General features: G+C 55.6%; 1 protein-coding gene across 1 annotated transcript in view; it reads left to right on the forward strand.

The window, feature by feature from the left end:
• The window catches only part of HSPG2 (heparan sulfate proteoglycan 2), a 98,213-nt gene that overhangs the window by 14,352 nt on the left and 56,536 nt on the right, over nucleotides 1-27,325 (forward strand). The window contains exons 3-8 of the mRNA XM_077775535.1: nucleotides 19,455-19,590; nucleotides 20,187-20,231; nucleotides 25,519-25,628; nucleotides 25,722-25,780; nucleotides 26,061-26,221; nucleotides 27,253-27,303. Coding sequence (XP_077631661.1) covers nucleotides 19,455-19,590; nucleotides 20,187-20,231; nucleotides 25,519-25,628; nucleotides 25,722-25,780; nucleotides 26,061-26,221; nucleotides 27,253-27,303 — 562 coding nt within the window. The remainder of the gene's footprint in view (nucleotides 1-19,454; nucleotides 19,591-20,186; nucleotides 20,232-25,518; nucleotides 25,629-25,721; nucleotides 25,781-26,060; nucleotides 26,222-27,252; nucleotides 27,304-27,325) is intronic.

Below are 27,325 nucleotides of genomic sequence, written 5' to 3' on the forward strand. Positions count from 1 at the left end.
GGAGAGAGAGAGAGAGACAGCGTGAGCAGGGGAGGGTCAGAGAGAGAGGGGAATACAGACTCTGAAATAGGCTCCAGGCTCTGAGCTGGCAGTCAGCACAGAGCCCGACGTGGGGCTTGAACCCACGAACCGCGAGATCATGACCTAAGCGAAAGTCGGACGCTTAACCGACTAAGCCACCCAGGCGCCCCTAAAATTTTTTTTTGAAAAAGAAATGAAAATGTTACTGCCATTTATTTAGCACATACCGTGTGCCACACACTTGCATCATCTCTTTTATCTATTAAATTCCACTGCCTGTTTCTTCCTCTTCTATAGAACAGAGATAGTAATCATACTACCTATCTCATGGGGTTGTTACGAAGATGGTATTTGTCCAGTGCCTGGCGCATAGTGTTTGTTCAGTAAGTATAAGAAGTTCAAATAATCTTCCGACGAAACAAGTACTATCCCTGCCTTCCATTTTACAGATGTGAAAATCGAGGGAAAGGGATTCACGTATTGGGATCACAGGAGATGAGGGCAGAGGCGTAAGAAACTGAGTCCCCAAACTTCTAAGCCACTATTATAATTCAGTATACTTTAGTAAATATTTGTTTAATATCCACTAGCCGTTGCTCAGCATTGGGACGTTATCTAAAGGTTAAAATATATGTAAGGTGGGAAAACTCATGCTGGGTTTTTGTCCCAAAGGAGCTTTGGTTCAAGCGGGAGAATAGAGACATTTACTCTCTTGGCTATAATTAAGACCCAATCTCTAGTCCTCTATGAAGTAGAAATTAAGGCCTTTGAATGTGGGAGCAGAAAGATGTCTTTGCGGGGTTCCTGGAAGACTTCAAAGAGAAGGGAGTAATTTAGCCTGGCCTTGAAGGATGGATGTGTACATTAGACTGGGAGGCATAGGAACAGTATCCTAGGAGGAGGGAACAGCATTATGAAGGCCTAGAGACAGGAAATGTGCCCCGGGTGAGGGTGGCGTTCAGGAGCCTGGGGAAGCTGGGGTCTGCGGTGACAAGGCCAGGGAGGCCAAGCCCAGCCTTGCTGTCACTGAAGGTTCCCAGTCTTCTTGAAGACTGGCTCCTCCACTGGCTGGTATTATTCCGTCATTGTTTTGCCTTGTCTTCATGTCAAGAAATCAAAGACTTTTTATAAATGGCCTGTCCCAGCTTCTGGTCAACGTGTGATAACGGGCATAGCTGAAGAATTCGGGCCAAAAGCAAGAGACTTGATGTCCTGATTAATTGGGAAGCCTTATCGCCCACACACGTACGATTTCCGTGAGTCCCTTCCAGTGTTGACAATAAGCCTGGGGTGGGGAGTGTCGTGGAAGGGCCAGGTCTGGATTCTGATTTCCCCTCTGCAGCTTGCCAGCCGTGCGGCCTTGAGCAGGCCTCAGTTTCCTCCTTTGTAGAGTGGAGACAGCTGTACCTCCAGGCTTGCTTTAAGGATTGGTTGGGGCCCCCTGGGGGGCTCAGTCAGTTAAGGGTCTGACTCTTGATTTTGGCTCAGGTCATGGTCTCACGGTTCGTGAGATCGAGTCCCCAGTTGGGTTGTGCACTGACATCATGGAGCCTGCGTGGGATTCTCTCTCTCCATCTCTCTCTGCCCCTCAAAAGAAAGAAACTTTTTTTTTTTTAATTTAAGGATTGGTGGTGGTGTAACCTGCCCTGTCCAGTAGGATAGCTCTGGCCACAAGTGACTATGTAATAAATTTAAGATTTAATTAAATAGAATAAAAGTTAAAGTTTTGAAGAAAAACTTAGCTTCTCAGTTGCCTCAGGCACATTGCAAGCGCTCAGTGGCCACAAGTGGCTAGTGGCTATCGTCCTGGATGACTATAAACAGAACATTTCCATCACTGCAGAAGGTTCTGTCCGGTGGCCTTGCACACTCAGCAAGGAGTGGCTGCTCTCATTGTCATTGACTGGTTCCCCTGTCCCAGTTTGGAACCCTGGTGGTGCTGTGCCTTCCCCACTTCCTCCTCGGTCCCTGGGGAGCTCTTGCTGTCCCCCGACTCCACCCATAATATTACAAAGGCACCTCTTCCCCCTGTAATTGCCCACCCACCCGCTCAGCTGTGTCTATAGCTCTGCCTTCAGCTCCTGGCATCTGGAACCTCGCGTCCAGCCTCCGAGATTCCCACTGCCCATTCCTGGGGCACAGGGGTGGGGGAGGAGGCCCCCCCCCCCAGGCAGTCCCCTGCTCCCAGCAGAGGTGCCTGGGCCCCTCTCGGCAGGACGGAGGTGATGGTTTGTTGTGACGGGGGCAGTGGGCAGCCTGCCCGCTCTAACACTCCCGTATCTGGGCGCCAGGCATGTTGTTTGCACTTGGCCGGGCCTCAGGCTCTGGCCCGGTGCCCTCACGGGCTGGCCTACTTTGGCACCCCTGGTTACAAAGGCTGATCACAGACCTCCGCCTGGTCAGGACACCCGGAGCTGAGGCCATGTCTGACACCTGGGGCGGGAGTGTGGGACAGGCTCCCAGCTGTGGTTGGGCCCCGGGTGCTGAGCCAGGACCAGGCCCTGGGCAGGCATAGGCAGGGCGCATGCTCTTGGGGGCCAAGCAGGAGGTCATCCTGGGCGTCCGGGTCGGTAGGGTCTGCGCGGCGTTCACAGCTGTCTGGGGAGGAGCATTGAGTCTGAGAGGCCAGAGAAGCTCAGGGTCACCTCTGAGCTTCGTGTTCTGCCCTCCGCCTCCCTTTGGTCTCCTCCCTCATCAGCTGGGAGGTGGATAAACAGGCATCTCAGGTCCACGAGTGCCGAGGCCACTGGGGCCCAGCAAGGAGATGTGGCCCCTGAGATGACACAGTCAGTCTGGAGGAGTCGGAACTCCAGCTCGGACACATTAGGTACTTTTCCCCATCCTGCCCCTCCCCGTGGGAGCCCTGGGGACAGTCGCCCCTGGACATCTTGCCGAGAAAGAGGGTTGGAATCCTGGTCCTGCGACTTCATCTGTGACCTTGGGCAAGCCTCTCTGAGCTTCCTGAGCCTTATCTGGGGAGTGGGGATAATCATACCTCTCTCTCTGGGCAATTGTGAGCGTTAGGTGACTGGCCTCCTAGCTGCTTTCAGAACATTCTAAGGAAGCTCCTGCCTTGGGGTCTTTACAGCTGGTATTCCCTGTGCCTAGAGTACTGTTCCTCCGTGCATGCTCCGGCTTCCTTCCCCTCTCTGCTCCCTTCCCTCATCGGCCTGTGTAAAATGGCAGCTCCCCTCCCCACAACAGAGCCTGTCCCCCTCACCCTGCTCTGTTTTTCTCTATAACGCTCTCACCATTTGGCAAGTATTAGTTTACAGTTCAGCTGACTCCAAGTCCCATGTCGGCTCCGTGAGTGCAGAAAACCTACATGTTATGTGCATACCTGCACCCGTTAACGATTACTGGTTATTTTCCCTTCTCTTCCCGGTACTTCTGATGGCCACCGTTTATTGGGTCCTGGCTCTGTGCCCAGCCCTGTGCTAAGCCACTCACTCTCAGCTCCGTGAATTTCACAGGGTCCCCATCACAGCTTTGTCACCAGTCAGAGATAGCGGTTAGAGGTACAGGGACTTGCCCAAAGCCACCCTGCTGGAAAGTGGCAGAGCCAGGCTTCCAGCCAGTTAGTCCTGTCCCAAGGCTTCCACGTGCCACCTCCTGTGTTTGGGTTAATGAGAGAAGAATGTTCACCTAAATTTGGGTTCAGAATCTACTACAGTTGATGGGAGTGAATGGATGGCTTTCAGTCTTTTAGGGGTGTCCCTTCCAGCCCTCTCTTCTCCTTTAATCGGTCCATTACAACCATCCCCACTGCCCCTGAATGACAGGTACTCTCTGGCTGGGGAGCCCCAGAGGTCACCCAGAGACCCCAGGGGTAGGGTAGGGATCACAGGGTGGGCCCAAGCCCTGGGCTGTTCCTTGGCTTTCAGGGGCAGGCAGCGGACAGGATGTTCCCTCAGGCAGCAGACATTCCTGGTCAGAGGTGGCAGGCAGTGGGAGATTTACCATTTCCGGTAACCCGAGCCCCCGGGAGACTGAGTGCTCCCTGCCAAGGACACGTACCCCTGGCTTGCCAGCCCTTCCTGCCCTGTCCTCAGCCTTGGTCTGCCTGGGGCTTGGGACCTGATGGAAGGACCAGCCCAGAGGTAGAGACTGGGGTCTCAGGCCCTGATCCATCCCTGACAGAGAGCCAGCCTAATGCCACCCTCCCGGAGACCTCATCTGTATAGTCCCACATGCCACACCCCAGGCACGGGGGAGGCGGGGAAGGAGGTGACCTGATGGAGCCTGTGTTAGGAGCCAGGGACCTGGGTCCTGGGTCTGCCTCCACCATCAGCTTGCTAGGACTTCTCTTCTCGGAGCCACTGTATCCTCTCTGATTCCTTGGCATTACTCTCCACACACGATCCACCTTATCCTTTACATCCGTTATGTGCACGATGCAGCTTGTCCTTATAACAACACTGTGGGGCAGGGGAGGGTCACTAAAATGAAGCTCGAAGTGGGAAAGTCACCCAGTGGGCAGTATCACAGGGATTTGAACTCAGGCTCTTCACCACTGGCTGATCTTCCTTGATGTCCTTCCTTCCTCTCTCTGGGCTTTTTTTTTTTTTGGCTTCCCCTTCTGATGAGGGAGGGCTTCCCTGATAGCCCAGACCCCAGGAATCTTATGGAGGCCTCTCAGGCAGGTTTGTCATGAGCCTTACCTCGCCTGTGAGGGGGCATAGCAAGAATTATTCTTCCTGGGGGTGGGGGGGGACAGTTCTGGAGAGCTCACTCTCTTGGCATGTGAGCGCTTGGATGGGTGGAAGAAGTGACATGTTGTCTTATTGAATCTCCATAGCAGCCTTGGGAGGTGGCCATTTTTATTCCTGTTTTACAGATTAGAAAACAGAGGCTCACTGACCCTCCCCTGATCACGCTCTGTGTCTCTCTCTCAAAAATAAATAAACGTTGGGGGAAAAAAGCGGGGTGCAGGGGGTGCAGTGACTGGGTGGTTCAGTTGGTTAAGTGTCCGACCTCATCACAGGTCATGATCTTGCAGTTTGTGGGTTCAAGCCCTGTGTTGGGCTCTATGCTGACAGCTCAGAGCCTGGAGCCTACTTCGGATTCTGTGTCTCCCTCCTCTCTGCCCCTTCCCCTGTTTCTCTTTCTCTCAAAAATAAATACCATTTAAAAAATTTTTGTAAAAGAAAGAAAAAGGAAAACAGAGGCTCAGATGGGTCAAGTGATTTGTCCAGGGCTACACAGCTAGGAAGTTGCCAGGCTCAGGCGTGCGGTGAACTCCAAGTGATGTGGAGTGGCATGTGACCAACACACATTTCCTAGGATGGCTTTGATTTATTAATAAAATGAAAATAGTAGTCTTCCTGAAAAGCTGTGAGCATGCCCCAGACTGAGTACCTGTTCCTCCAAACGACGTCTCCCGTGCTGCCTCTGACACGTGGACGTGGCCCAGGGACCCTTTGTTAAACCGTTTCTCCGCAGCATTCGCCTTGGAAAACATGGCTAGTCGTAATTATAGGTATTCAAGAGTTCAGAGGAACAAGAGCCGCGTGGGCTGGAGCGGACTGGTTTGGCACTGAACTTGGAGCAGGACTGTGGGGCCGAGAGGGGCTGGCGTGGGTCCCCGCAAGGCCAGGTTCACAGGCTCCAAGAAGGCTCTGTGAAGGGCTTGCAACCTGGCCGTTTGCAAGGCCTCTCTCAGGACCCCCTGCCCACTCAGCCCTGCCCACCCACCACCCTCCCGGGGTCTCTGGGGCGCCGAGGCTCCAAGCAAGGCATCCCTGGCCCACAGACCTTTGCTCCAGCCCCTCCTCCTCCCCTAGAGTTCCCCAGGAACCGGGTAAAGGGCTGCAGGAGTGAGGCCAGGGACCCTGTGGTTTGAGCAGTTGGCAGCATAAGGACGGAGATGACCCCAGCCAGCCTGCTCCCACCCGCCTCCTGCTGTGGGGCCCTTGGCCCTGAGGCCCCAGCAGCTGTCAGCAGGAAAGGGTGACAGAGGAGGGCCAGAGGTGACTTCTCAGCTCGCCCCTTCTCCCCGTGCTTGGACCAGGCCCAGAATTCTTACCAGCTGTTGTCAGCAACTGCTGAGCTCTGTTCCAGAGCCAGCACCAGGCACCCCCTCCTCCCCAAGGACATCTTCCCAGCGTCCTTCATGGCCGCTGCCCCTGGGGAGAGGTTGGGGCTAATACTGAGGGCACGGTCACATCCCTAAGTTCCTTTGATCCCACAACAACATGAAGGGATAGGAACTAATGCCCTCATTTGTATGGAAGAGAAAACAGATCCAGAGAAGTCAAGCGACTTGCTTGACATCACACAGCTACTGAGTGGCTGAATCCAGGCTCCTGGCTCCTGGCTCCTGGTGCAGTGTCCACTCTGCTGCCTTTCTTCAGAGTGTGTTGTGCAGGATGGCAGAGACTTTGAGGTCCTCAGTCTGACTACCACCTTGGTCACTTAGTAGTTTTAGGACCCCAAGCAAACTCTTTTCTCTTCTTTAATTTATTTATCTCTATACCCAACATGGGGCTCGAACTCACAACCCCGAGATCATGAGTCACATACACTACCAACGGAACCAGCCAAGTGCCCCTCCCACCCCCACCCCCCCAGAAGAGCTCCTCAACCGCTTGGAGTAGGACTCTCGTTTTCTTGCTTATAAAATGAGAATTGTGCCTACCTCTTGGGATTGCTGAGCAAATTAAGTGAGAGAATTAATGTTAAGGACTTAGCATAAGGCCTAGAGTGTTGTTCTAAGTACCCAAAATGAGATCTGGCAATTTTACCATCAAAGAGTATTATTATTAGCCACCTGTGCCCCCAGAAAGGTGGATGGCGCTATGGGGGTTGTAGACACATTCCACAAATATTTATATCAGTCAGTAAGTATTGGTACCTACTGTGTGCCAGGTGCTAGAAAAAGAGCAGTGACAGAGCAGACAAAATTCCCGTCCCTGCTTACATTCTACCCCACATGGTGACTGGAGAGATGCAACTTCATCTTTTTTTCTTTTTTTTAAACATTTATTCATTTTTGAGAGACAGAACGTGAGCAGGGCAGGGGCAGAGAGAGAGGGAGACACAGAATCCAAAGCAGGCTCCAGGCTCTGAACTGACGAACCCACGAACCGTGAGAGCATGACCTGAGCTGAAGTCGGATGCTTAACCGTCTGAGCCACCCAGGCGCCCCAGGATGCAACTTGATCTTAACCAGAGAAGCCACCAAGCACTTCTACACACACTGCTATACTGTCCACATTTTCAGATGAGAAAACAGGCTGAGATCAGTGGCAGAGCAGAGCCCAGGACCCAGCTCTTCTGAGGGTCTTGGGCAGTGGCCCTGAGGCCTTCCTAGGAGAGGTGACACTCCAGGGCCTCAAGACCTGGCCGAGAGGCTAGGAAGCAGCTACCACAGTCTGGGCAGCAACAATTTCAGGAAGGTCTTGCCCAGGTCAAGGCCTCTTGTTCCCCAGGAAGGAGGTCCAGCCAGAGCTTTAAATACCCCATGCAGCCCAGAATAGCCCCCATTGTCTCGGCCTGCAGCTGGGGGCCCAGGAGGATGCTGAGGGAGGCCGATCCTGGAGCAGGAGGAGGCCTTCCCTATACGGTATGGGTGGTTCTCTCTGAAGACTTTTCCATTTGGCTCCTGCAAGAAAGCCTGCCTGTGGCAGAAGGGCGGAGCCCAGCCTGGTTCTTCGTGAGCAACGTGCTGGCTGAGGGGGGAGCCCTGTGGGTGGGGGACTCCCATGGAGGGCTGTGTACCCGAGCTGAAGGTGCTCCTTTGTGCACCAGGGATGTGTGTGCATTGGCCCGCCGGGCCGTCCGCCGTGGGCAGGCCTAGCCACGTCCCCTCCCCGGGGCCTCCTGGCACCCTCTGGTGCTCTGGCTATTTTTGGCACTGGCTGTGTTCATGTTTGGGGAGGGATGGGTAATTGTGCCCGGGCCAAGGATGCTAAGGGTACACTCTGGATGGCCATTCCAGCCCCTTGGATCTGTGATGGCCGTAGCCTCTGCCCCTGACTTTAGCCTCAAGGGGTCATGGTCAGTGGACTTCTAGGGGAGCCCAGTCCCACTGACAAGGGCAAAGAAGGGCGCCAGACAAGCCTTGCCCTTGGGACATTCCCTGCTCTCAGTATCAAGAATAGTTGTGCTTCTTCTAAGCAACGAGTTTGTTTTGACCTCACTGGGTCACGGAATCCAGGGACTGGTCAGGTTTCCTTCCTCCCATTGGCCGCTGGAAAGCAAATGAACAGTTGCTTTCCCAGACCTCCAGAATTCGGCATGTATTTCTACCTACTCACCTCACTCCAGGCTGCCGGTCTGCTTTTGTGAGCTTCCCTTATGTATGTTAAGTTAATTTTCTCTTGTTGTGTGTGCATCTTTCTTTTTTAATGTTTATTTTGAGAGAGGGAGAGAAAGGGAGAGAATGAATGGGGGAGAGGCAGAAAGAGAGAGAGGGGATCAGAGGGTCCAAAGTGGGCCCTGCACTGACAGCAGAGAGCCTGATGCGGGGCTGGGACTCACAAACCATGAGATCATGACCTGAGCCGAAGTTAGATGCTTAACCGACTGAGCCCCTCAGGCGCCCCTACCTGTGCATCTTTCTAAGCTGCTTTGAGTTTTTCTGGAAGAGGGTGGCGGGGGAGGTATAAATAGATGATGATGATGATGATGATGGTGGTGGTGATGGGGGTGACCCTGTGCTGGACAGTTCCATGCAATTGTGCCTTAAGGCTTGGTCCTCACTTTGTGATGACCTCTGCTATCCCCGCCCTCTTTGCTGGTGGAAGTCATAGCCTAGAATTCTAGAATCTTAAGGTTTCAGGCGTTCAGTATCCTAAAATGTCAAAGCCAGGAGGAACCTTTGGGCTCATCTAAGTTGAGAGCTTTCAAACTTATTATTAAGCAGTGAAACCCTCATGCCAATCAAAATAATAGTAGTTTGGTTAAATCCTGCACTATTTTGATCAGTAACAGCAAATGCAGAACGTTCACCGTGTGCTAGTGCTGTTTTGTGGCATTTTACACTTTTATTTAATCCTTACAACAATCCCATGAGGTAGATACTATTAATGTGAACTAACATGCTCATTTTACAGATAGGGAACAGAAAGGCACAGAGGGGTAAAGAGAGCCGCTCATGGCCACTCCGCTAACCTGAGGCTGCACCAGATGTATTTATTATGTAGAAGGTCGCACAATAGAAAAAGGTGGATTTGTTTTCACTGAAGCAAATATTGGGGGAGGGGGGCCCAAGTTCTATTCATCCCCCACCCCACCCTCACTCCCTCACCCACTCTCTAAAGTAGCCCCCAAGGCTGCTGAAGACAGACTGGAAACTGTGATCTAGGCCTATTTCATCATTTGACAGAGGGAGCCTGAGGCTGGAGAGGGGGAGGGGCTTCCCCAAGTCCCTCCCAGCCCCCCACCCTGCCTCCTGGAAGAGCGCCAGCAGCTGAACGTCCCCTCAGAACACTCAGCTCCCTCCATCTCGTGGGCCAGGGACCCTCTGACCTTCTGCATGGTCCTAGGGGACCCAGAATGACCAGGCGCTGGGCCACCCTCTCTGTCGCCTCTGACGGGACTCCTCTCCTGAGAGGACAGACTGGTGTCCAGGGAGGAAAGAAAGGGGTGGCTTCCATCTGGGTCTTCCCAGACTCTGGCAGCTTTTCTCCCTGAGGAGAGAACGTACCCCTCTGTCACCCGGCCTGCCTTTCCTCCACGTGGCTCACTGCATGAGGCCTTGGGGCTTTCTGTCTTCTGGAGCTTCCTTTTCAACCCCCCGGGGTGCTGCTGCTGCTGCTGCTGGTGCTGGTGCTGGCGGGCTCTATGTTCCATCCAAAGCCTCGCTAAGGGAGAGCTAGCTGGCAGCTAGCTGAGGGAAAAGGGGTGGGTTGGTTGCGGCCGTTCCCAGTATGTGCTCTGTAGAAACGCTAATCCCCTGAGGTCTGCGTGAAGAAAGGGTTCCAAGTTCAGCACGTTTGGGAAACACTGAATAGTTGCTCCCTTCCCTCCTCATGGCGTTCAAGACCATCTAGGACTCAGGGAACCGGCTTGGCTTTGTGCAACCAGCCCTTCCCAGCCTGTCCCCTCTGTGCAGAGCTGCTGTGCCCAGGATATTAGTCACGAGGAAAGGGGACAGGGGCTCTACAAACGGAAGGGGCCCTTGCTTTTATTTCCAGCTCTGTCACCTCCCCTTCGATCATGGGCTCGGCCCTGCCTGCCCCTTCCTCCCCCTCCAGGAAGCAGATGAGGAAAGCCCTGGGGGCAGGGGGAGCTGGCCTCCTTGGCCGCAGCTGTTGGACTGCCGTTCTAGCCTGTTTTTTCCTGTTGCCGATGCCCACGGGAGCGAGCAGGAGTAGAGTGACCGCGGCCTGGTGGCCTGGCCGCCTTGCGCAAGCCCTGGAGCTGGGGCTGCGGCCCTGCTCGCCGCTGAGACCCCCCACCCGCTCCCTGAGATGCCGGTCTGCGTGACGAGCAGGTCTGCTCGGGGACCAAGGCAGCTTCTTGTCCCTGCAGAAACGAGCCCCCTGGCTGGAAAGCCCCAGGCGTCGGAAATGGCAGGAGGAGGGCTCAGGTGCGCAGAGTTCCGTGGCTCTTCCAGCTCTGGCACTCTGGGCAAGCTGTCTTTCTGAGACTCGGTCTCTTCATCTATAAACTTCCATTCATTAACTTAAAAGGTGTTATAGAGCTGCTACCATGTGCTGCATAATTCCTAGGTACTGGGCATACACTGGGAGCACAATGGACAAAGTCCCCATCTTTATGGAGCTGATGTTCCACTGGGGGCAACAGATGATAAACAGCTGAGCATGTAAACATAAGGGGAATGTGGGCGGTGAGACGCCATGAAGCGGGGTAAGGAAAGTGACACAGGGACATATCAGGGTGGGTCTCTGTAAAGATGACACTTGAGCAGAAGCAAGAGGAAGAAAAGGAGTGGGGACATCTGGGGGCAGTGTCCCAGACAGAGGATGCAGCAAGTGCAAAGGCCCTGAGGTAGGAGAGAGTTAGGTGTATTTGAGAACTATTGAGATAAATGTGGCAGGGAGTGGGGAGAGCACGGTAGGAGATGAGGAGGGAGGGGGGTGTGTGTGTGTGTGTGTGTGTGTGTGTGTGTGTTTGTGTGTGTGTGTGTGTGAATGTGTGTGTAGGTAGATCACACAGGACCGGTTATCCATGATGAAGGCTTTTCTCCTAATTCTTTGGTGAGTCAAGAGTGGTGGAAAGGCCTAACCCAGTAAGTTCAGGAGGTAGTCATTGTAAGAGATGTCTATTTCAGCAAAACTTTGTGGAACGTTCCTCCATCCCCCCACAGGCCTGGCACTGTGCTAGGGGCTTCATTCATGAAATCTAGGGGCAGCGACCCCAGAGGGCATGGGCAGGCCCAGCCAGGTTGGTGGGGGCCATTCCGAAGGCCCACGGATGCCCCAGCGCTCCCAGGCAGCAGGGCCACCTGGGCGCCGGAGAATCTGAGAACCAAGCCGGGCTGCAGGCAGGAGGCAGGCACGTGAACACTCAGACACTGTTGGCACCAGCAGTGCTCGGTGGATAATGTTCAAGCCCTGGGGACCTTCTTGCTGGGCGGCCCTGCCCAGGAGCCATTCCTTCTTGGCCACCCCCACCGCCTTGGCGGCACCTGGCGCATGGGTGGGGCCGAGGCATTTCCCAGCGACTTCCTGCTGCTTCCCTCTCAGCTGGCGGACGGCTCATTGAACGCCAGGGGAGGCCCATTCTTGGGGTGTCTCTGGGGCAGGGACTCGGGGAACTCGGGCTCTGTGACCAGCACCAGGACACCAGCACAGCCAAGAGAAAGGGTTCTTTTGGTGGAAAAGCCCATTCAGGGCTGGTGCACTCTCCCACCTCTGGGCCTAAACACGTGCCCTCCCTTCTGCCTGGTGCATGCACTTTGCCCCTTCCCCACCCAAGCCCATCTTTCAGACCCAGCTGAATTGTCCCTTCCCCTGGGAAACCTTCCCCAAACTCCCACCAGCCCCGGTTAGTGAGGGGATGCTCCCCTGGGCCCTCCCAGCCCCCTGCCCTTCCTCTGCAGAGTTCTCCATGCACTGTGTTCTCATCACTCGGTTTAATAGTCTGTCTCCCCTAGGAGCACAGAGCTCTGTGTCTACTTCCCAGTTTTATCCCCAGGACCCAGCGCATAGTAGGTGCTCAGTAAGTAAAGGTCAAAGCGCCTTAAAATGAACCTTGTATGGCAGGTCCGATTGATTATCCTTTTTTTACAGGCAAGGAAGCTGAGGCTACCCAGCTAGAAGGTGGCCAAGGTGGCCTGAAAGGATTCTCCGAGCAGTCCGCCCTCTGCCCCACTGGCCACATCTCCGAGACTCATAAAGTGCTCTTACTGGCCGTGCTGGTGCAGGACCCGCTCAGATGCAACCCAGCTACATGCATAGGGACCTTCAAGGCAGAGACTATGTCAGGCCCACCTGCGAGAGGGTCACCCCCCGCCCCCATTCCACTCGCCTCTCCCAATGGCTCCTGGGAAGGAGTCCAACAAAGCAGGATGTTTTTGTGTCTACCTTAGCATTGAGGAAACTGAGGCCTGGAGGGATTATTATCCCTGTCAGTGATCATGTGATTTGGTCCCTTTTCCCTCTGGGAGAGGTATTAATGGCCTCAATTTTATTGATGGGGAAGTGAGGCTCAGAAATCATTCTGTGATCTTGAGTAAGTCTTTACTTTCTCTTTCTGAACTTCACTTTCTTTTTGTCAGATGGCCTAATTCCCACCTCAGTGTTGTTGGGCAAGTTCACTTGTTCATTCATTCATTCATTCATTCATTCATTCGGTCATTCAGTCTGTCTATGTCAGCAGATATTAATTGAGCACCTAGCGTGTGTTTTCTGCTTTGAGGATGCAGCAATGATAAACACAGAGGAAAATCACTACCCTCCTGGTACTTTTGTTCACAGCAGCGATGGCCGGTGTGGAAGGTTAGCACAGCCAGGGTTCACTGCAGTTTGCTAGAAGGGATGGGTGTCAAGGGGCTTGTCCAAGGCCACACGGTGGGTTTTGGGGCAGAGCTGGGACGAGAGACCCCAGAGCTCAGGTTCTTGCCCCCTTGTTCTCTGTTGTACACAGCCCTGGCTGCAGTGCGGACTTGCCAGGTCACAGGCTGTGGGGTCAGAAGCAGGGGCCTGCTGGCTGCTGTGTCTCTAAGCTAGCAGAGCGCAGAAAGGGCCCTGTTGTCACACTGGATTTCCACTGCCCTAGCTGTGTGACCTTGGGTAGATGACTTCACTTCTCTGAACTTCTTTCTTATCTGTAAACTGGCAGGGGTGGGGTGGGGGGAGGCGCCAGTATCTGCCTCGTGAGGGGGTCGGGGTTGCGGGCTTGCATGAAATAAGCCTCGTAAAAACCTTATCTTGGCACCTGCAGTCTCCTTATCTGGGGGATCTGGCCAACTGGCTGGAGGAGGTCCTGCACCTTGGGAGCCTGAGTGTGGGAAGCTGGCGGGCCTCCCGAGTGGCACGGGCAGTGTAGGCATGCCAGAGGAGGCTGCGGCCACCTCCTTTCCGGCCCGGCGCCCCTCTTAGCCTGCCAGGGGATTAAAGGCCTTTTGGCCTTTGTGTCGGGCTCACCCGCCCCTGGCAGTTTGTAGAACAAAGTGCTGCCCCAACAGATTCCTGCCCCTTTGCCGTCTGCTGCCCATGGGCAGGGCACTGGGCAGCCTGGGGGGTGGGGCAGGGCACCTCGACCCTGTATCTGGGGCCTGGCCTGTCACACAGCCGGGGAGCACGTGTTGTGGGGTTCCCTGGGAGCCTGTATGCTAACAGAGTAGGAGCGTGTCCTTCCCTGGAGATCTGGGGGCCGTGGGTGGGGGAAGGGGCGCCGAGGCAGAGGCGGTGCCGGCTGGAGCAGGTGGGCAGGCAGGGGCTCGTTCCGCCCCCGCCCCCGCGCAGTCTCTGGATTTTGATGGAGTGAGCTCACTGCAGCCCAGATGCCTGGAGCCTTGCCCTGGGCAGCTGCAGCCCCCCTGGGGACTGCGGGGCTCAGACCTTCCTGCCCAGCTGCGGGGGCTGTGGTGGGCTCTGCAGGGCCTGGGCCACGGGGAGGGGGCGATGGGCTGGCTGCCCAAGTCATGGGAACGATGTCTCTGGAGCAGCCCAAAGGCCCCCACCCCACACCCCTGTCAGCCCAGAGGCAGCCTCAGAGGAGGCAGGTAACTCGAGCCTTGGCACCAAGCTTCGTTGTCACCCCAAGCGGGGGCACCTCCCCTCCAGCAAGCCCAGAGCTGAGCCAGCAGACCAGAGCCCTTTCCTTCCTCCCAGACCTGAAGGCCGACCCTGGGCCTGAGCCCGTGCCCCGCCCTCCCATGCATCCCCTCTCGTCCATACCCACCCCTCATTTGATTCTAACACTGAGCACTTACTGTATACAAGGCTTCAACAAGCGCCTCATGCACTTTTACTTTCATTTACATCGGTGACCCTCTGTGAGCCTCAGTTTCCTCGTCTGCAAGATGGGAATAAAAATGCAGCTGAAACCCTGGGAGTGAAGTGTGCGTTGGAATTTGGGTTTTCACATTCGAGCGAGGTGACCTAGAACACGTGAGAGCACACTCAGCAGAGTGTGGGGCAACACCCCGTAATGAAACACCACTGCTCACCCTAAGTGGAGTAAATAGGCTACCAATAGCTTCCTGTCAGTTCAGGTCAAGGCTGGGCACCAAATGAACTTGTTATAAATGTATTTAAAAAAAAAAAAGGAAAGAAAAGAAAACGCTCGTAGTTTTTGGAGCTCTTTGGATTCCCCCTACCACAGATGAGGGATAATGGCCCTGGAGGCCGGCCCTCCCCCAGGGGCTGCGAGGATCATTGGAGGGGGGCCGCATGTGGAGGAGAGGGCCTGGCATGGAGAAAGCCGGCGATGGAGTCCCCCCGCTCCTCATGTCGTCCCTTCCCTGTGCTGTCGCCTTCCTCCAGCTCTGTTTCCAGCAGCACCAGGGACTCTTATCCACACAGTCCGCACTGAGAAATTCCTTTGAAAACCCCAAACCCTCTATCCTATATCTGTATCTGCACCTTCCCCTGCACCCCAGACTTCTGTGCCCCTCTCTAATGGCTCGACCTTTCACCTCCAGGCTGAGTCCTTCCCAGCTCACCTTGGATCCCGCGGCATCCTCACCCAGGCTGGGAAAGGCGGTTTCCAGCCTCTGTCCCTTGTATCACAGGATCTCTGCGGGACTTGAACCTAGAGCCTCAGGTGCACCCGCATGCCTACCTGGACACAACATGGCCTCGGGGACAGAAGTTCCCCGCCTATGTGGTATCCTGCCAGTCTGAGTTCCCCCACCTCCTGCCACCCACTGGGGGGCCACCAGGCCCACACCCCTGCCCCCAGCAATTGTTCCCAGCACATTAGAACAGTCCTCTGGCCTTGGCCTGTATGAGTCAGCTGCCTCCACTCCCACCACCAGGAACCTGTTGTGTCTGGAAAATCCCCCTGTCTGCTTGACTCCTTCCTCTCTGGCTCAAGTCTGCCTTCTGGACCCCTCCTCTCCCCTCCCGCCATCCGGCTCCAATGCCTGTCTGAGTACTGGGTTCCTCTGGGAGGAAGCCAAGGTTTCTTACAGCCAGAGATGGGCTAGAGGGCAGGAAACCTGAGTTCTATTTCTGCCTTTGACCTTGGAGCCACTGATGGTCCTCCTTGGGATGTTGGGCATATACTGCATGAGCTCAGGCCGCTGGGAGCTCAGGTGTCCCGTGGGCCATCCTGGGAGCTCGTTAGGCTGGGGGTGGGAAATGGCCAGCCCTGGGTGTCCTGGCCCTGTCCCAGCCTCAGCCCTGCCTCTTTCCTGGTCACCAGGTGCAGAACCCAGAGGTCCTGGGTCTGTCCTGGCTTTGCCTGCCACTCACCTGTGACCTTGGGCAAGTTACTTGGGGAAGGAGGGTGCTATTCCCTCCTCTGTGAAAGAGGACCATTTACACCTGCTAAGCCACCTCAGGCAGTTATTGTCAGGGTCTAATGACCCTGAGGTTGAGGAAATGCTCTGAAAACTGTAAAATAGCACTGTGGTTGAAAGATTTTGTGGGAGTGATTCTCAGTGCCCTCAGTCAGTTCCGGCTCAGTGATAAAAGCTTAGACATTGGAACCAAACCACCAGAGGTCAAATCTCAGCTCTGCCACCTGCTAGATCTTCAAGCAGATGACCTGACTGCCCCATTTTCGCATCCTTACAGTGGGCTATTTAACCCCTGTAACCTGGGTTAGCATTTAGAAAAATCCTCAAAGAAGTGCCTAGTGTATATTAGGTGCTCAATAAATGTTAGCTCTTTCTATTCTCAAGTGGAGCCCAGACTTTCCAGATCTGAATCCAAGTTCCCTTCTACGGTCAAGTCTCAGGCTCCTTTGGGCTCTTTCTGGGAGCCTCATTCTGGTCTGGCTCCCTCTCCCCTCCCAGATGTGAAATACAGCTGCTAGAACCTTTTGATCTTCAGCTTTACACAAATGAAGTCTCTGCTCTTGCTGGCTCAGTTCTTGCTACAGGTCCTGATCTGACCACAGAGCCTCGGGCCCTGGGGAGGGGGCTGCAAGCAAGGGCAGGCTGGCATGTGGAAGGGCCCATTCCCAGGAGTCCCTGGGGTGGGAGGGCTTCTATTCAGGCCCCAGCATGTTCTGGATTCTCTCACCCCTCTCCCTGCAGATGTGTGTTCCCAGCATTTTTTCCAAGTTGAATCTCACTTTGCTATTTCCTGTCCTGTCTCCAGTCACCCNCCCCCCCCCACCGCCCCCGCCCTGGCCTGGGAGAGGCTTTGGACCTTGCTCACCACCAGAGTTTTCCTTTCCAGACAGCAGTGTCTAGGGGATGCTGGGAGGCTCTGTGTCTCATGCATGCCCCCACCCCCATGGGCTGGCTTGCATGGGAAGGTGGAAGGTGTGGCAAGGACACAGAGAAAAAGTCCTCCCTGGGTGGGGAGGATCCAAGCCTGTCCCTCTAACCTTTTCTGCCCAGTGTCTGTGCCCCTATGCCAGCCTTAGCCTCACACTCCCCTTAAGTCAGTCAGGGCCACTCTGGACCCATCTCCCACCTGGTGGGAACATGAACTTCCACCCACAGCCAGGGAAGGAGGGAGAAGCCCTTTCATGGACTCTTCTTGTGGTTCTTAGCCAGCGAGTGCTAGAGTTTTCTGAGCACATGCCAATCCATCCCTCCTGCCTGGGTGAGAAGGGGCCCAGGAATCTGAATTTCTCTCACCAGCTCCTGGAGATTCTAAAGCTTACTCGTGGATATAGACCCTGTGGGCATGGCCCAGAGGTCTCCTGGCCACTGGGGACAGGGATGGGCATTTGTCTAGAGAGAAGGCAGGGAAGGGAAAGGAATAGGAGAAGGTGTTTGCCTATGGATTGGAGGGGAAGAGGCATCAGGCCATGGCAGAGAGTAAGGTGTGGGCAGTGTAGACCTTATACTAGGCTTCAGAGCACTGCAGACATGAAGGTGACCAAATGGCTACCAGTCTTGGAGGCAGCTCCCAGCCTAGGAAGGGAGATTGCATATAGACCACTTGGGGGCGGCGGTACCTGCAAAGCAAGTCAAGTTCAGGAAGCAGCGAGACTTAGCAGGTGATGACATTTCTGACCATTCACTCATTCATTCATTCATTCAGGTCGTTATTGAACATGGGGTGCTGAGAAGGTAAAGATGAATTAATCACCGTCCCTGCCTCCATGCCAGTGGAGATACAGATGATTACAGTGTGAGCCCAGAAGCACCCAGAACCCAGCCTGGGGACAGAAGTGACTGTAAAGGGCAGGAGTCAGGAGAAAGTCTCCCAGAGGAGATCTTCTTTCCTTTTTTAATTATTTTATTTTATTGAGATTTTCTTTTTAGTCATCTTTACTGGGGTATAAATTACATACAGTAAAATGTACCCATTCTAAGTGTACCACTCAATAATGATAAGATGTACATGCCCAGGGGACTGTCAGTCCAGAAGTTTCCCATGTGTCTCTTCCCAGCCAGCCTCCCCCCTTTCCCGGTCCCAAGCAACTAGTGACATTTCTGGAGCTGTAGACTAGAATTGTGCCCCCTAGAGTTTCATATAAATGGGGTCACACGGTATGTAGTCTTTTGTGTCTGGCCTCTTTTGCTCATCATGTGACTGAGTTTCATCTGTGTTGCTGCGAATATGAGTAATTTGTTCCTTTTTCTTACTGAGCAGTTGGAGGAGGTGATGGTTACCTGAACTGTGCAGGGTGACGTGGCCAGATAAGCAAAGCAGGGAAGGGCATTTCAGCAGAGGGACTAGCATGAGAAAAAGCCAAGGGCTCCAGGACATGGGCTGGGTAAAGTGTAGGGAGGGAGAGAGACTGGCCGTCTCTTTGTTTTTCTTCTCCTTGGGCTTCTCTCCTGCTGCCATCACCTTGTCTAGCCAGTGAAGGCTGGGGTTTGGTTTTCAAAAGCAAGACAATTTCCTTCTGGCTGGGCCAGGCTCCCCAGAGAGGGCCGAGGCCAGGCGGGGCCGGAGACTCTCATGCCAGGCCACCTGGAGCTGGACGTGCATTACGGGGCCACAGCAAATCCATGCACACTTGTGCTCAGGGGCTCTGGGGTTTCCTTGGGCTCCCCCGGGTTTGTTTTTCCTCTGTGTTATCTGATAAGACTCCTTTGGCAACATCTCCATCTTGTCTAAGAGGAAAGAGGCATTCACTGCCCCTAGCCCGACCTGAGAAAGGCAGGTGCTCTGGGCGCCCGGGCCGTGCTGTTCTGGCCCACAGGGTGCAGGGTCCCGGCAGGCCCTCTGTGGAATGGGAGCTGGAGATAGAACTTGTGCTGGGCTCAGCATCAGCCTGAGGTCACACAGAGTTGACACCACGACTGTCCAGCCCCCATTCAGCCCAGCTGCTGGGCTCCACCCCCCCGGCTGTGTGCACAGATGAGCTTGTCAGTGTGGCCACAAATGCTGGAGCTAGTTCTCCAACATGGCCAGAATGTGTCCCCGATGGCTTGGAGCTTTGGAAGCCAGGGTGCGGCAGAGAGAGGTGGTCGAGATGGCCTGCCAGGGGGCGGCTATCCCAGCCAGGAGCGTCTGTGGCCTCACTCCTGATTTCTGCCTCTGTCCCCCATCTTTGCTGGCCCAGCTCACCCTTTACCTATCTGTGTCCCCTGTCTACTACCGCATGTCCCCAATGACCCTTGCCTTCTCCAAAGGAGGAGTCAGTCACCGCTTACCAAAGTGATTTTAATTTTGTCATCTGTTTGTTTGAGGGTTCATTCAGACTCAGTGAATGTGCAGGGCTGGGCTCTGAGGTCCCCAGGGGCGAATGGAACTTTCTTTGGCAAAACTGAGTCAAAAAGAGTAGTTCAGCCCTGTCCTGACTCTCACAGCCAAACCACATCTGACTTAACCACTACAGGGCTTTGGGGGAGGGCCCTGAGTCCCCTTGAAGCGAGGGGAGGGGTCCTTTGCACAGTGGGTGCTGGAGAATGTGACAGCCAGCTCTGTGATCTCCAACAGGTGACTCACGGGCTGCGGGCGTATGATGGCTTATCGCTGCCCGAGGATGCGGAGACAGCCACCGTGGGCCGGGTGGGGAGGAGCTACTCAGACATCTCTGATGACGAAGACTTGCTGGCTGACGATGCCTCTGGAGGTGAGCAGAAGGTTCTGGTGGCAGCTAGTGGTAGAGGTTGGCGGTGGTGGGTGGGGGTCAGTGTTCTTCCCACCTCTTCCCTAAAGAGGCCCCGGGAAGCTTTACCAAGGGGGTGCCTCAAGAGATGGGCTAAGAGCTGTGTGCAGCCCCGGTCCTGGTACCAGTGACCCCAAGACTTAGAACCTGTGTGACCCAGGGATGGGGGCTGCTCTCTGCCACTGCTGTGTCCTCACAGCACAGAAGGACCGGGACTCCAGGGAGCTGGGAGACAAGGCACAGTAGAGGACAGATCCTGCTGCCCCTTACCTACCGCACCTCCTCCTGGCCCCGTCTGGAGGCCAGTGTGACGGGGCCCCTTCCACCCCAACACAGGCCGACCGTCAAGTCCCCGCACTGTGCAGCCTTGGTCCACACCTTCTCTGATGGAGGCTTCCAAGCTGACTTTTATAAACCAGCATCCCCAGGCAAGAGGGAGGCAACTGCTCTGTGCTTCTATGACCTTCTGCACGGTGTGCCAGGTGCCCCACACGGTGCCTGACACCCCATAGGTACTCAGCCAATACTTGTTGCTGCATAAGTCTCTCTTCTGCTTGCAGATGGCCTGGGCAGCGGGGAACCGGGCAGCGGGGACTTTCAGATGGGTAAGTGGCTGAGGGTCCCCATCTCACCCCCTGGGCAGGGGTCTTCCCCACCGCAGAGGTCCTGTCTCTGGGGTGGGGGCCTCAAGGGCTTTGTGGGCCTGCCGTGCTGAGCAGCAGTGTGGACTGGTTGGCAGGTCCCTGTAAGGTTGGGGACGGCCAGGCTCTGTGGTTATCTCTGCCACAGGGACAGGGCTAAGTGCCCCAGGCAGGAAACGCCCAGTTGTGATAGGTACCAAGAATAGCAAAATTCCCATCTCCCAGCACAGCTCAACTGTGGAGTCCCTCCCTAGATCCCTCCTTGGGGGTGTTGAGCTGGGGACCCCAGGCAGCGGTAGGCAGGTAGAGGTGCTCTGTGGCACAGGACATTTGGGCAGAGCTGGCAGGGGGTGGAAGTGACCTCACCCTGGACCTGGGAGGGACCCTGCCTTGAGGTTGGGCCACACTGGGAAGCCAGGGGCTCCTGGGGTGGGGAAGAGGGCCGGGCTTTGTGGCGAACCAGGCCTCCAACAGCTGCTTACCGTGTCAGCGCTCGTGCACAGTGGAGTCGGGGCCAGGCCAGTGCTGGGACTCAGTCCCTGCCTCCTCGCACCCCAGGATTCTCTGGGCAGAGAAGGCCCTTCCCAGTGACAAGGCCCAGAAGCTTCCATATGGTTCTTGCTGCCTTCTCTGGAAGCCAGCGCCAAGCACTGTGGGGTCAGGGCCAAGGATGGAGCTCGGCTCCAGCAGACCACTGGGTGGCCGTACTGCATCCAGTGCTGCCCACAGGGGCGCGTCTTCACCTCTGCAGGGGGGAGGTCGCCTCCCTGTGTGACTGGTGCCAATGCCAGAGGGAGCGTCCTACCTGCCAAAGGGCCGACACAAGGGTTGACCCCTAGGTGTCCTGGTCCTGACTGTGACCTCCCAGCACCTTGACTCAGAGCCCGCCTGCAGCTTTCCCACATGGAGGTCTTTCCAGAGCTGCAGGATGCCTGGGAGCTGGGCGGGGCCTGTGCACACAGCCCACACCCTAGAACGGACTGTGCTGGGGCGTCCGCGGGAGCTGCCTCTTGCCAAGCCAGGCCTGTCTGCTGAGGCTCTGGTCTGGTCCATATTGTCCACGTGGAAACACCGATGGCCTGTCCCCTGGGGCTGTCCCCTGCAGCAGCTCTGCCCTCTCTGAGGAGTCCTTGCCAGCCCTCCTCCCCTGTGAGATGCAGCTGTGAGGCCAGGAGGGGTCAGAGGTAGGGGAAGGGGCAGGGAACGGGGAGCAGCAGCTGGGAAGGGCCTGTGCTTGCGAGTGGAGCCTCTCCGTGGGAAGACACAGGGCCTCAGACCCTCCAGACCCAGCCCTGGCACTGGCCCGCTGCCCTTGGGGCAGGTCCAGGCAGCTGGGCTGAGTCTGAGCCCTGGGGGCAGCAAGTATGTCTCCCCGCCTCTCCGTGTGCCCACTTCAGCCTGGCCCAAGGGCAGTGCCCTCTCTGCGCTGGGAAGCAAGGGCCATCCTGGCCAAGATGGGGCCACCTCTGACCACGCCCCTTGCCCGGGCTGTGGCCCAGCCCCACCCCCTGGATCCTAGCCCCTGAGATGGTCCCTCCCCCCAACTTCCCTCACGCAGGGCTGTGGCTTCTGCACGCTCTGCCCAGCCCTGTCCCATCACCCCCCTTCTTTTGTGTGCTGGTACCCCAACCTGGCAGACAGCCCCCTGGCTCTGACTCCTCCCTGGGACCCCTGCCCTCCTCCCCTCACCCACTTTCTTTTCATCTTCTGACCCATCTCTCTGTTTCCCACTCTTGTCTGGCCTGCTCAGACACCTATCTCCCCGTCTCCCGCTCCCTCCTCCCCTACCTTGGGGCTATCTCTCTCCTCTTTGTATCTGTCTCATCGCTGCGTCATCCTGTCTCACTCTGTATCTCTCTCATTCTCTCTTTCCCTTCTGCCTCTGTCTCCCTCTTCCTCTCGTTCTTCCTCCACTTTCTCTCTGCTTCTCTGTCATTTTCTTCCTTCATGTCTCTTCACGTCTCCATCTCTCCCTTTGGTTCCCTCCCCCTCCCTTGCAGTCTCTGTCGCTCCTGGCCTCTCTCACTGTGGCCCTGCTCTGCAGGCCCCAGGCCAGGCCACCCTCCGGTGGCTGGTGAGGAGTCTCCTCCCAGTAAGTGAGGCCAGGCAGCCTGAGGGGAGGCTCCCTCTGCCTCCCTCCCCATTCCCTCTCCCCGCTCTCCCTGCGCTGTCCTTTCTCCCTCTCCTCTTCCTCCTCAGCCTGCACTCTGTCCCACGTGAGGCTCAGAGGCACTTTCTTTTTGGGAGTGGGGGCCTGGCCGGTGCCTGCCCAGGACACAGCCAGGCCGCATCTGGGCCTCCAGGTTCAAACACAATGGGCGGGGCTCCCGGCTTTCTGGTGGAGGCGGCAGGTACCCACCTCAGGGCTGGGTGATGTTGGGCCCACCCAGGGGACCCAGGGCTCCTGGGTGGGGTGTTCAGGGACCTGAGCGTGTGTGGCGGAGTTCCACTGAGCAGGGAGTTGGTGAGATAGTCTGCTGTGGGGCTGAGGGTGGGCAGGTGTGCATTCCTCACCCCCACCCGGGAGCAGCCAGTTCCTGGCCCCCTGCCCCTCCAGCCTCTGGCCTCAAGCCGGCTGTCTGGATGGGGTCCGAGTGAGGGCCAGGAGGGAGGGGGCTGGCCAGAGCAGGCACCCAGAGGGCACGCCCTCCCCCAGGCTGCTTCGCTCACTTGCAGTACCCTCAGCTCTGGGGGCTCGTTCCTAGAACTGATGGGGCTTTACCTTTTGTCCGAACCCTCAGGCTCTGGCCGCAGGGAGGCAGTTCAGGGTGGAAGAGGGAGGGCGCTCGCCCTGACCCATCTCTGGTCTTGGAGAAGGCGGGGTGGGGTCAGGCGGGAGGGTCCAAGCCCTTCCCAGGGCCTAGGAGAAAGGGGCTTTGTGGCGCTCCAGCCCCCTCCCCCAGGAACGGGCACATTCCTGGGCAGAGACCCGGCCTCCTCGCCCGCGCTGGGCCATGGGGCTGAGGCCAGGGGCTGGGCTGGGGGACTCTCAATGGGCCTCTGTGCCTGCTCACAAGGGGCCTCTGTGGCTGAGCTCACGGCCTCCACACTCGGGCCCATAGAGCCCCACCCACCCGGGCACCCAGGAGCCCAGCCCAGCCCAGGGCAGCGCTACCATCACAAGCACCCTGTCTCCGTGTAGGAGCCCACTGCTGCCCCTTGCTGCATACCCCACCTTGACCCCACAGGGCTTGCTTAGTCCAAGCCACAGAGGGAGAGCATTCTTGCTGGGGGCGGGGGGTACACCTGTGGGCCCGAGAGAGTAAAGTGGAAGGAGGCCAGGCCTTGTAGTCATGCACGAGGTCATAGGCCTTGACATGGTAGTTTTACTTCAGAAGCTAAGCTTTTGACCACTAAGCCACACTGCCCCTCATATAGTAATAGCTCATGTTGTATTGCACCTACTATGTGCCAAGCTCTATTCTAAGCACTTACATATTTAAACTCATTTGTAACTCATTAACTTGGCACTTATAATTAACAACCAAGTTCATGGACATTACAAGATTTCATGCATTAAAAATCTTGTACATAATAGGTGCTTAAGAAACTGTGTGCACGTCTGTGTGTGTGCGTGTACACACTAGTCTGTGTGTATCAGAAGCATATGATGTGGATTGATTCAGTCATCATTGGTTCAGTATCTACTACATGCCAAGCTTTATTCTAAGTAGTGTGTGTGTGTGACTCATTTGCAGTTTGTATTAACTTGTATGTATAACTGCTATATGAAGTCACGAACATGAGATTGAGTGTCTATAAAACATCTTGTATATGGTAGGTGTGTAAGAAGCAGTTATACGTGTAGGCTCATACCAATCTGATATGTATTTGTCATTTAATATGCACCTACTATGTGCCAGGCTCTGTTCTAAACACTTATACATATTTAAACTCATTTGTAACTCATTAACTTGGCATTGTAATTAATACCTAAGTTCATGAATATTCTAAAATCTAATACATAAAAAATCTTGTACAGGGCATCTGGGTGGCTCAGTCGGTTAAGTGTCCGACTCTTGATTTTGGCCCAGGTCATAATCTCACGGTTTGTGGGATCGAGCCCTGCGTCAGGCTCTGTGCTGAGAGCATGGAACCTGCTTAGGATTCTCTGCCTCCTTCTCTCTCTGCCCCTCCACTGCTCACACTCTCTCTCAAAATAAATAAACATTTAAAAAAAGTCTTGTACATAGTTGGTACTCAAGAAACAGTTTGTGTGTATATGTGTACACACTAGTCTATATGTACTGTAGGCACATGTTATGGATTGAACTCATATTCATATGAAATCATGAACATTGTGAGATTTAATGTGTATAAAATGTCTTGTATATAGTAGGTCCTTAAGAACAGTTGTGTGTGTGTGTGCTCACATCAATCTGATAGGATCTTTATTCACTCCTTGGTCACTATGTGCCAAGCACTAACTCTGGGGATACAGAGGTGAATGAAATCCAGCGTTGCTCTCTCATCAGGTTTATTCTAGGGGGTAGAGAAGGTGACAACAGCTTCTGATTCTCTGGCACATGCTCTGTGCCAGGAGCTGTGACACGCAACTCATTAATATCCTCATCTGACTGAGGAGAACACAGAAGCTCAGAGAGGCGAGGTCAGTGCCTGTGGTGTGGCTGACCTCAGAGCCACTGGTTGTCACATGACGCTCTCCAGTCTGTGTGTGACCAGGCAGGATCGATGCGATGTGGGCTGGAAGGTGTTCTGATGGAGGGAAGCACAGGGGCTGGGGGTCCAAGAGAGGGGACTCTCACCCAGCCGGGGTTGGAAGGTGGAGGGCAGTTCAAGTGGTCTTCTTGGAGGAGGTGATGGCTGAGCTGAGAGTCCTGAGATGATGAGAGCCAGCCAGGGAGGAGCTGGAAACATGTCTTGGTCCCTCGTGGGTGACTTCTGTGCTAGGCCAACCTCCCCTGGAAGCCAGGTCTTCTTGTCCAGCCTCTCTCTATACCGCTGGGGTCCCTTCCACACCGTCACTTAGTTTCTGCATCAGGCTACCTCCCTGTTGGTTGAGGCCCCTAACTTATGGCTGGGGCCTCGGCTTTGACCCCGGGCAGGCCCTCCCCTTCCACTGACAGGTGCTCGTTCGGCAGTGCTGGGCCTGGCTGTGGGCACACGGGCGGCAACCTGGGCCAGAGGCCGCTGGAGACCATCCCCAAATCTCCACCCACTGGCCAAGCCGCCCGAGGCCACCACGTGCTGGGCTGGGCCCCTCCTGGTGACCCCCCACTCCTCTCGGCAGTGTATTTCCGAGCCCTGGTAAACTTCACTCGCTCCATCGACTACAGTCCTCAGCTAGAGGATGCGAGCTCTGAGGAGTTCCGGGAAGTGTCCGAAGCTGTGGTGGACACGGTGAGGTGAAGGGGCTTGGGCGCTCCCCGATGGGGGGGGGATTGGGATGCGGTGAAGCTACCTGGAGGCTGATGGTGCTGTGTCGCTCTATAGCTGGAGTCAGAGTACTTGAAGATTCCTGGAGACCAGGTTGTCAGTGTGGTGTTCATCAAGTGAGAAGGGGCCCCTGGAGGGCCGGTGGGGGGGTGACCTGGAGGGAGGTGACAAGGAGGGGAAGTAAGAGAGGCCTAACGGGGTGGATCTCAGTTGGTAGAAGTTCGGGAATTTGGAGAGACAGTTTAGACCTTAGATTGCCCCGCTTGGAGTCCAGGCTGTCTGAGAACAGGCAGTCAGGAGATCAGGCCTGAGGTTCGGGCAGGGGATGGAGGGAGGAGCCGAGGCTGCAGGCGCCTTCCTCATCCTGCTCCCCTGCCCCCCTCCCCCCATCCCTAGGGAGCTGGATGGCTGGGTCTTCGTGGAGCTGGACGTGGGCTCCGAAGGGAATGCGGATGGGGCTCAGATTCAGGACGTGCTGCACACGGTCATCTCCAGCGGCTCTGTCGCCTCCTACATCACCTCTCCCCAGGGATTCCAGTTCCGACGCCTGGGCACAGGTAGGCCGGTCCTGGCACCTCGGGGCACTTCTTCCTTTCTTCCAGTGTCCCCTCTGTGGGCTCTTCTAGCCACTTAGGGACAGGGATCTCCCTACCTGATCTGCCCCATCAGTCTTTCTGCGGTCCTGGCTTAGGTTGAGTATCATCTGTTTCCTCTAATCTCTGCTCTCTCTCTCTCAACCTCTGTACATTGACAATAGATAATAATTCCTTTCTGCACATAGAACTTTCAGATCCAAACACATTTGCATTTAATAATAACCAATGAAGGTTTCCTGAGAGCTGACTATGTACTGGGTGCTCAGTAAGGCCCTTGCATCCAGCCTCCATTCAGCCTTCATACTTCCTATGAAGCAGATATCCCTGCTATTTTACAGATGAGGAGATGAGGCCCAAAAGGGACAAGTGGCTGTTCCAGTTCACATAGGCTTTAGTGGAAAAGCCAGAACCTCCACGAAGCCCCATGTCTGTGCCAGGCTTGCCAGAACCCGGGATGATGTGAGATGAGCACGAGAGGCTCAGAGAAAATAAGAAACTGACCCCCAGGCACAAAGCTATGGGATACAAAGTCCTGGCCTTTGAGCTCTCCACCTGCTCAGGCTTCTTTGCACAGCACCCCCCACCCCCAGTCTCCTACTTTGATTCCCTGAGTCTTGGCCTCTCCAAGCCAGACAGGCCCCATTCATTCCCCCACAGCCTCTGTTTCTCAGTGCCATCAGCATCCCTGAGTCATCGAACTCAGAACTGAACAAGCTCTTCCCCTATGGTGGTGCGGCCAGATCGGAAAAAGACACTGTAGCCATCACCTCTGTCATTCTACACATAAAACCCCAAAGAACGCACCCAAAGATCAAGTTTGCTCTTCTGGCCTTCCCCAGCCTCAGACCTGAAGCTGGCTGGGGGCCCAGCCCTCTCTTCCCCTCTTCAGTGAGCCTCCCTGGTTGGGACGGTGGGGTGGGCCTGGCTTGGCCATGCAGACCACGGCCCCCAGGTCCCCCGTGGGACGGTGCTGATCACACCTTCCTTTCCAGCACAGACACCCCCGCCCCCTCCGGCCGCTGTGGCGGCCGCAGTGACACCAGGTGAGATTGTAAGCCAGACGCG

This window comes from Crocuta crocuta, unplaced genomic scaffold, assembly GCF_008692635.1.
Source record: "Crocuta crocuta isolate KB4526 unplaced genomic scaffold, BGI_CrCroc_1.0 scaffold127, whole genome shotgun sequence".
NCBI lineage: Eukaryota > Metazoa > Chordata > Mammalia > Carnivora > Hyaenidae > Crocuta > Crocuta crocuta.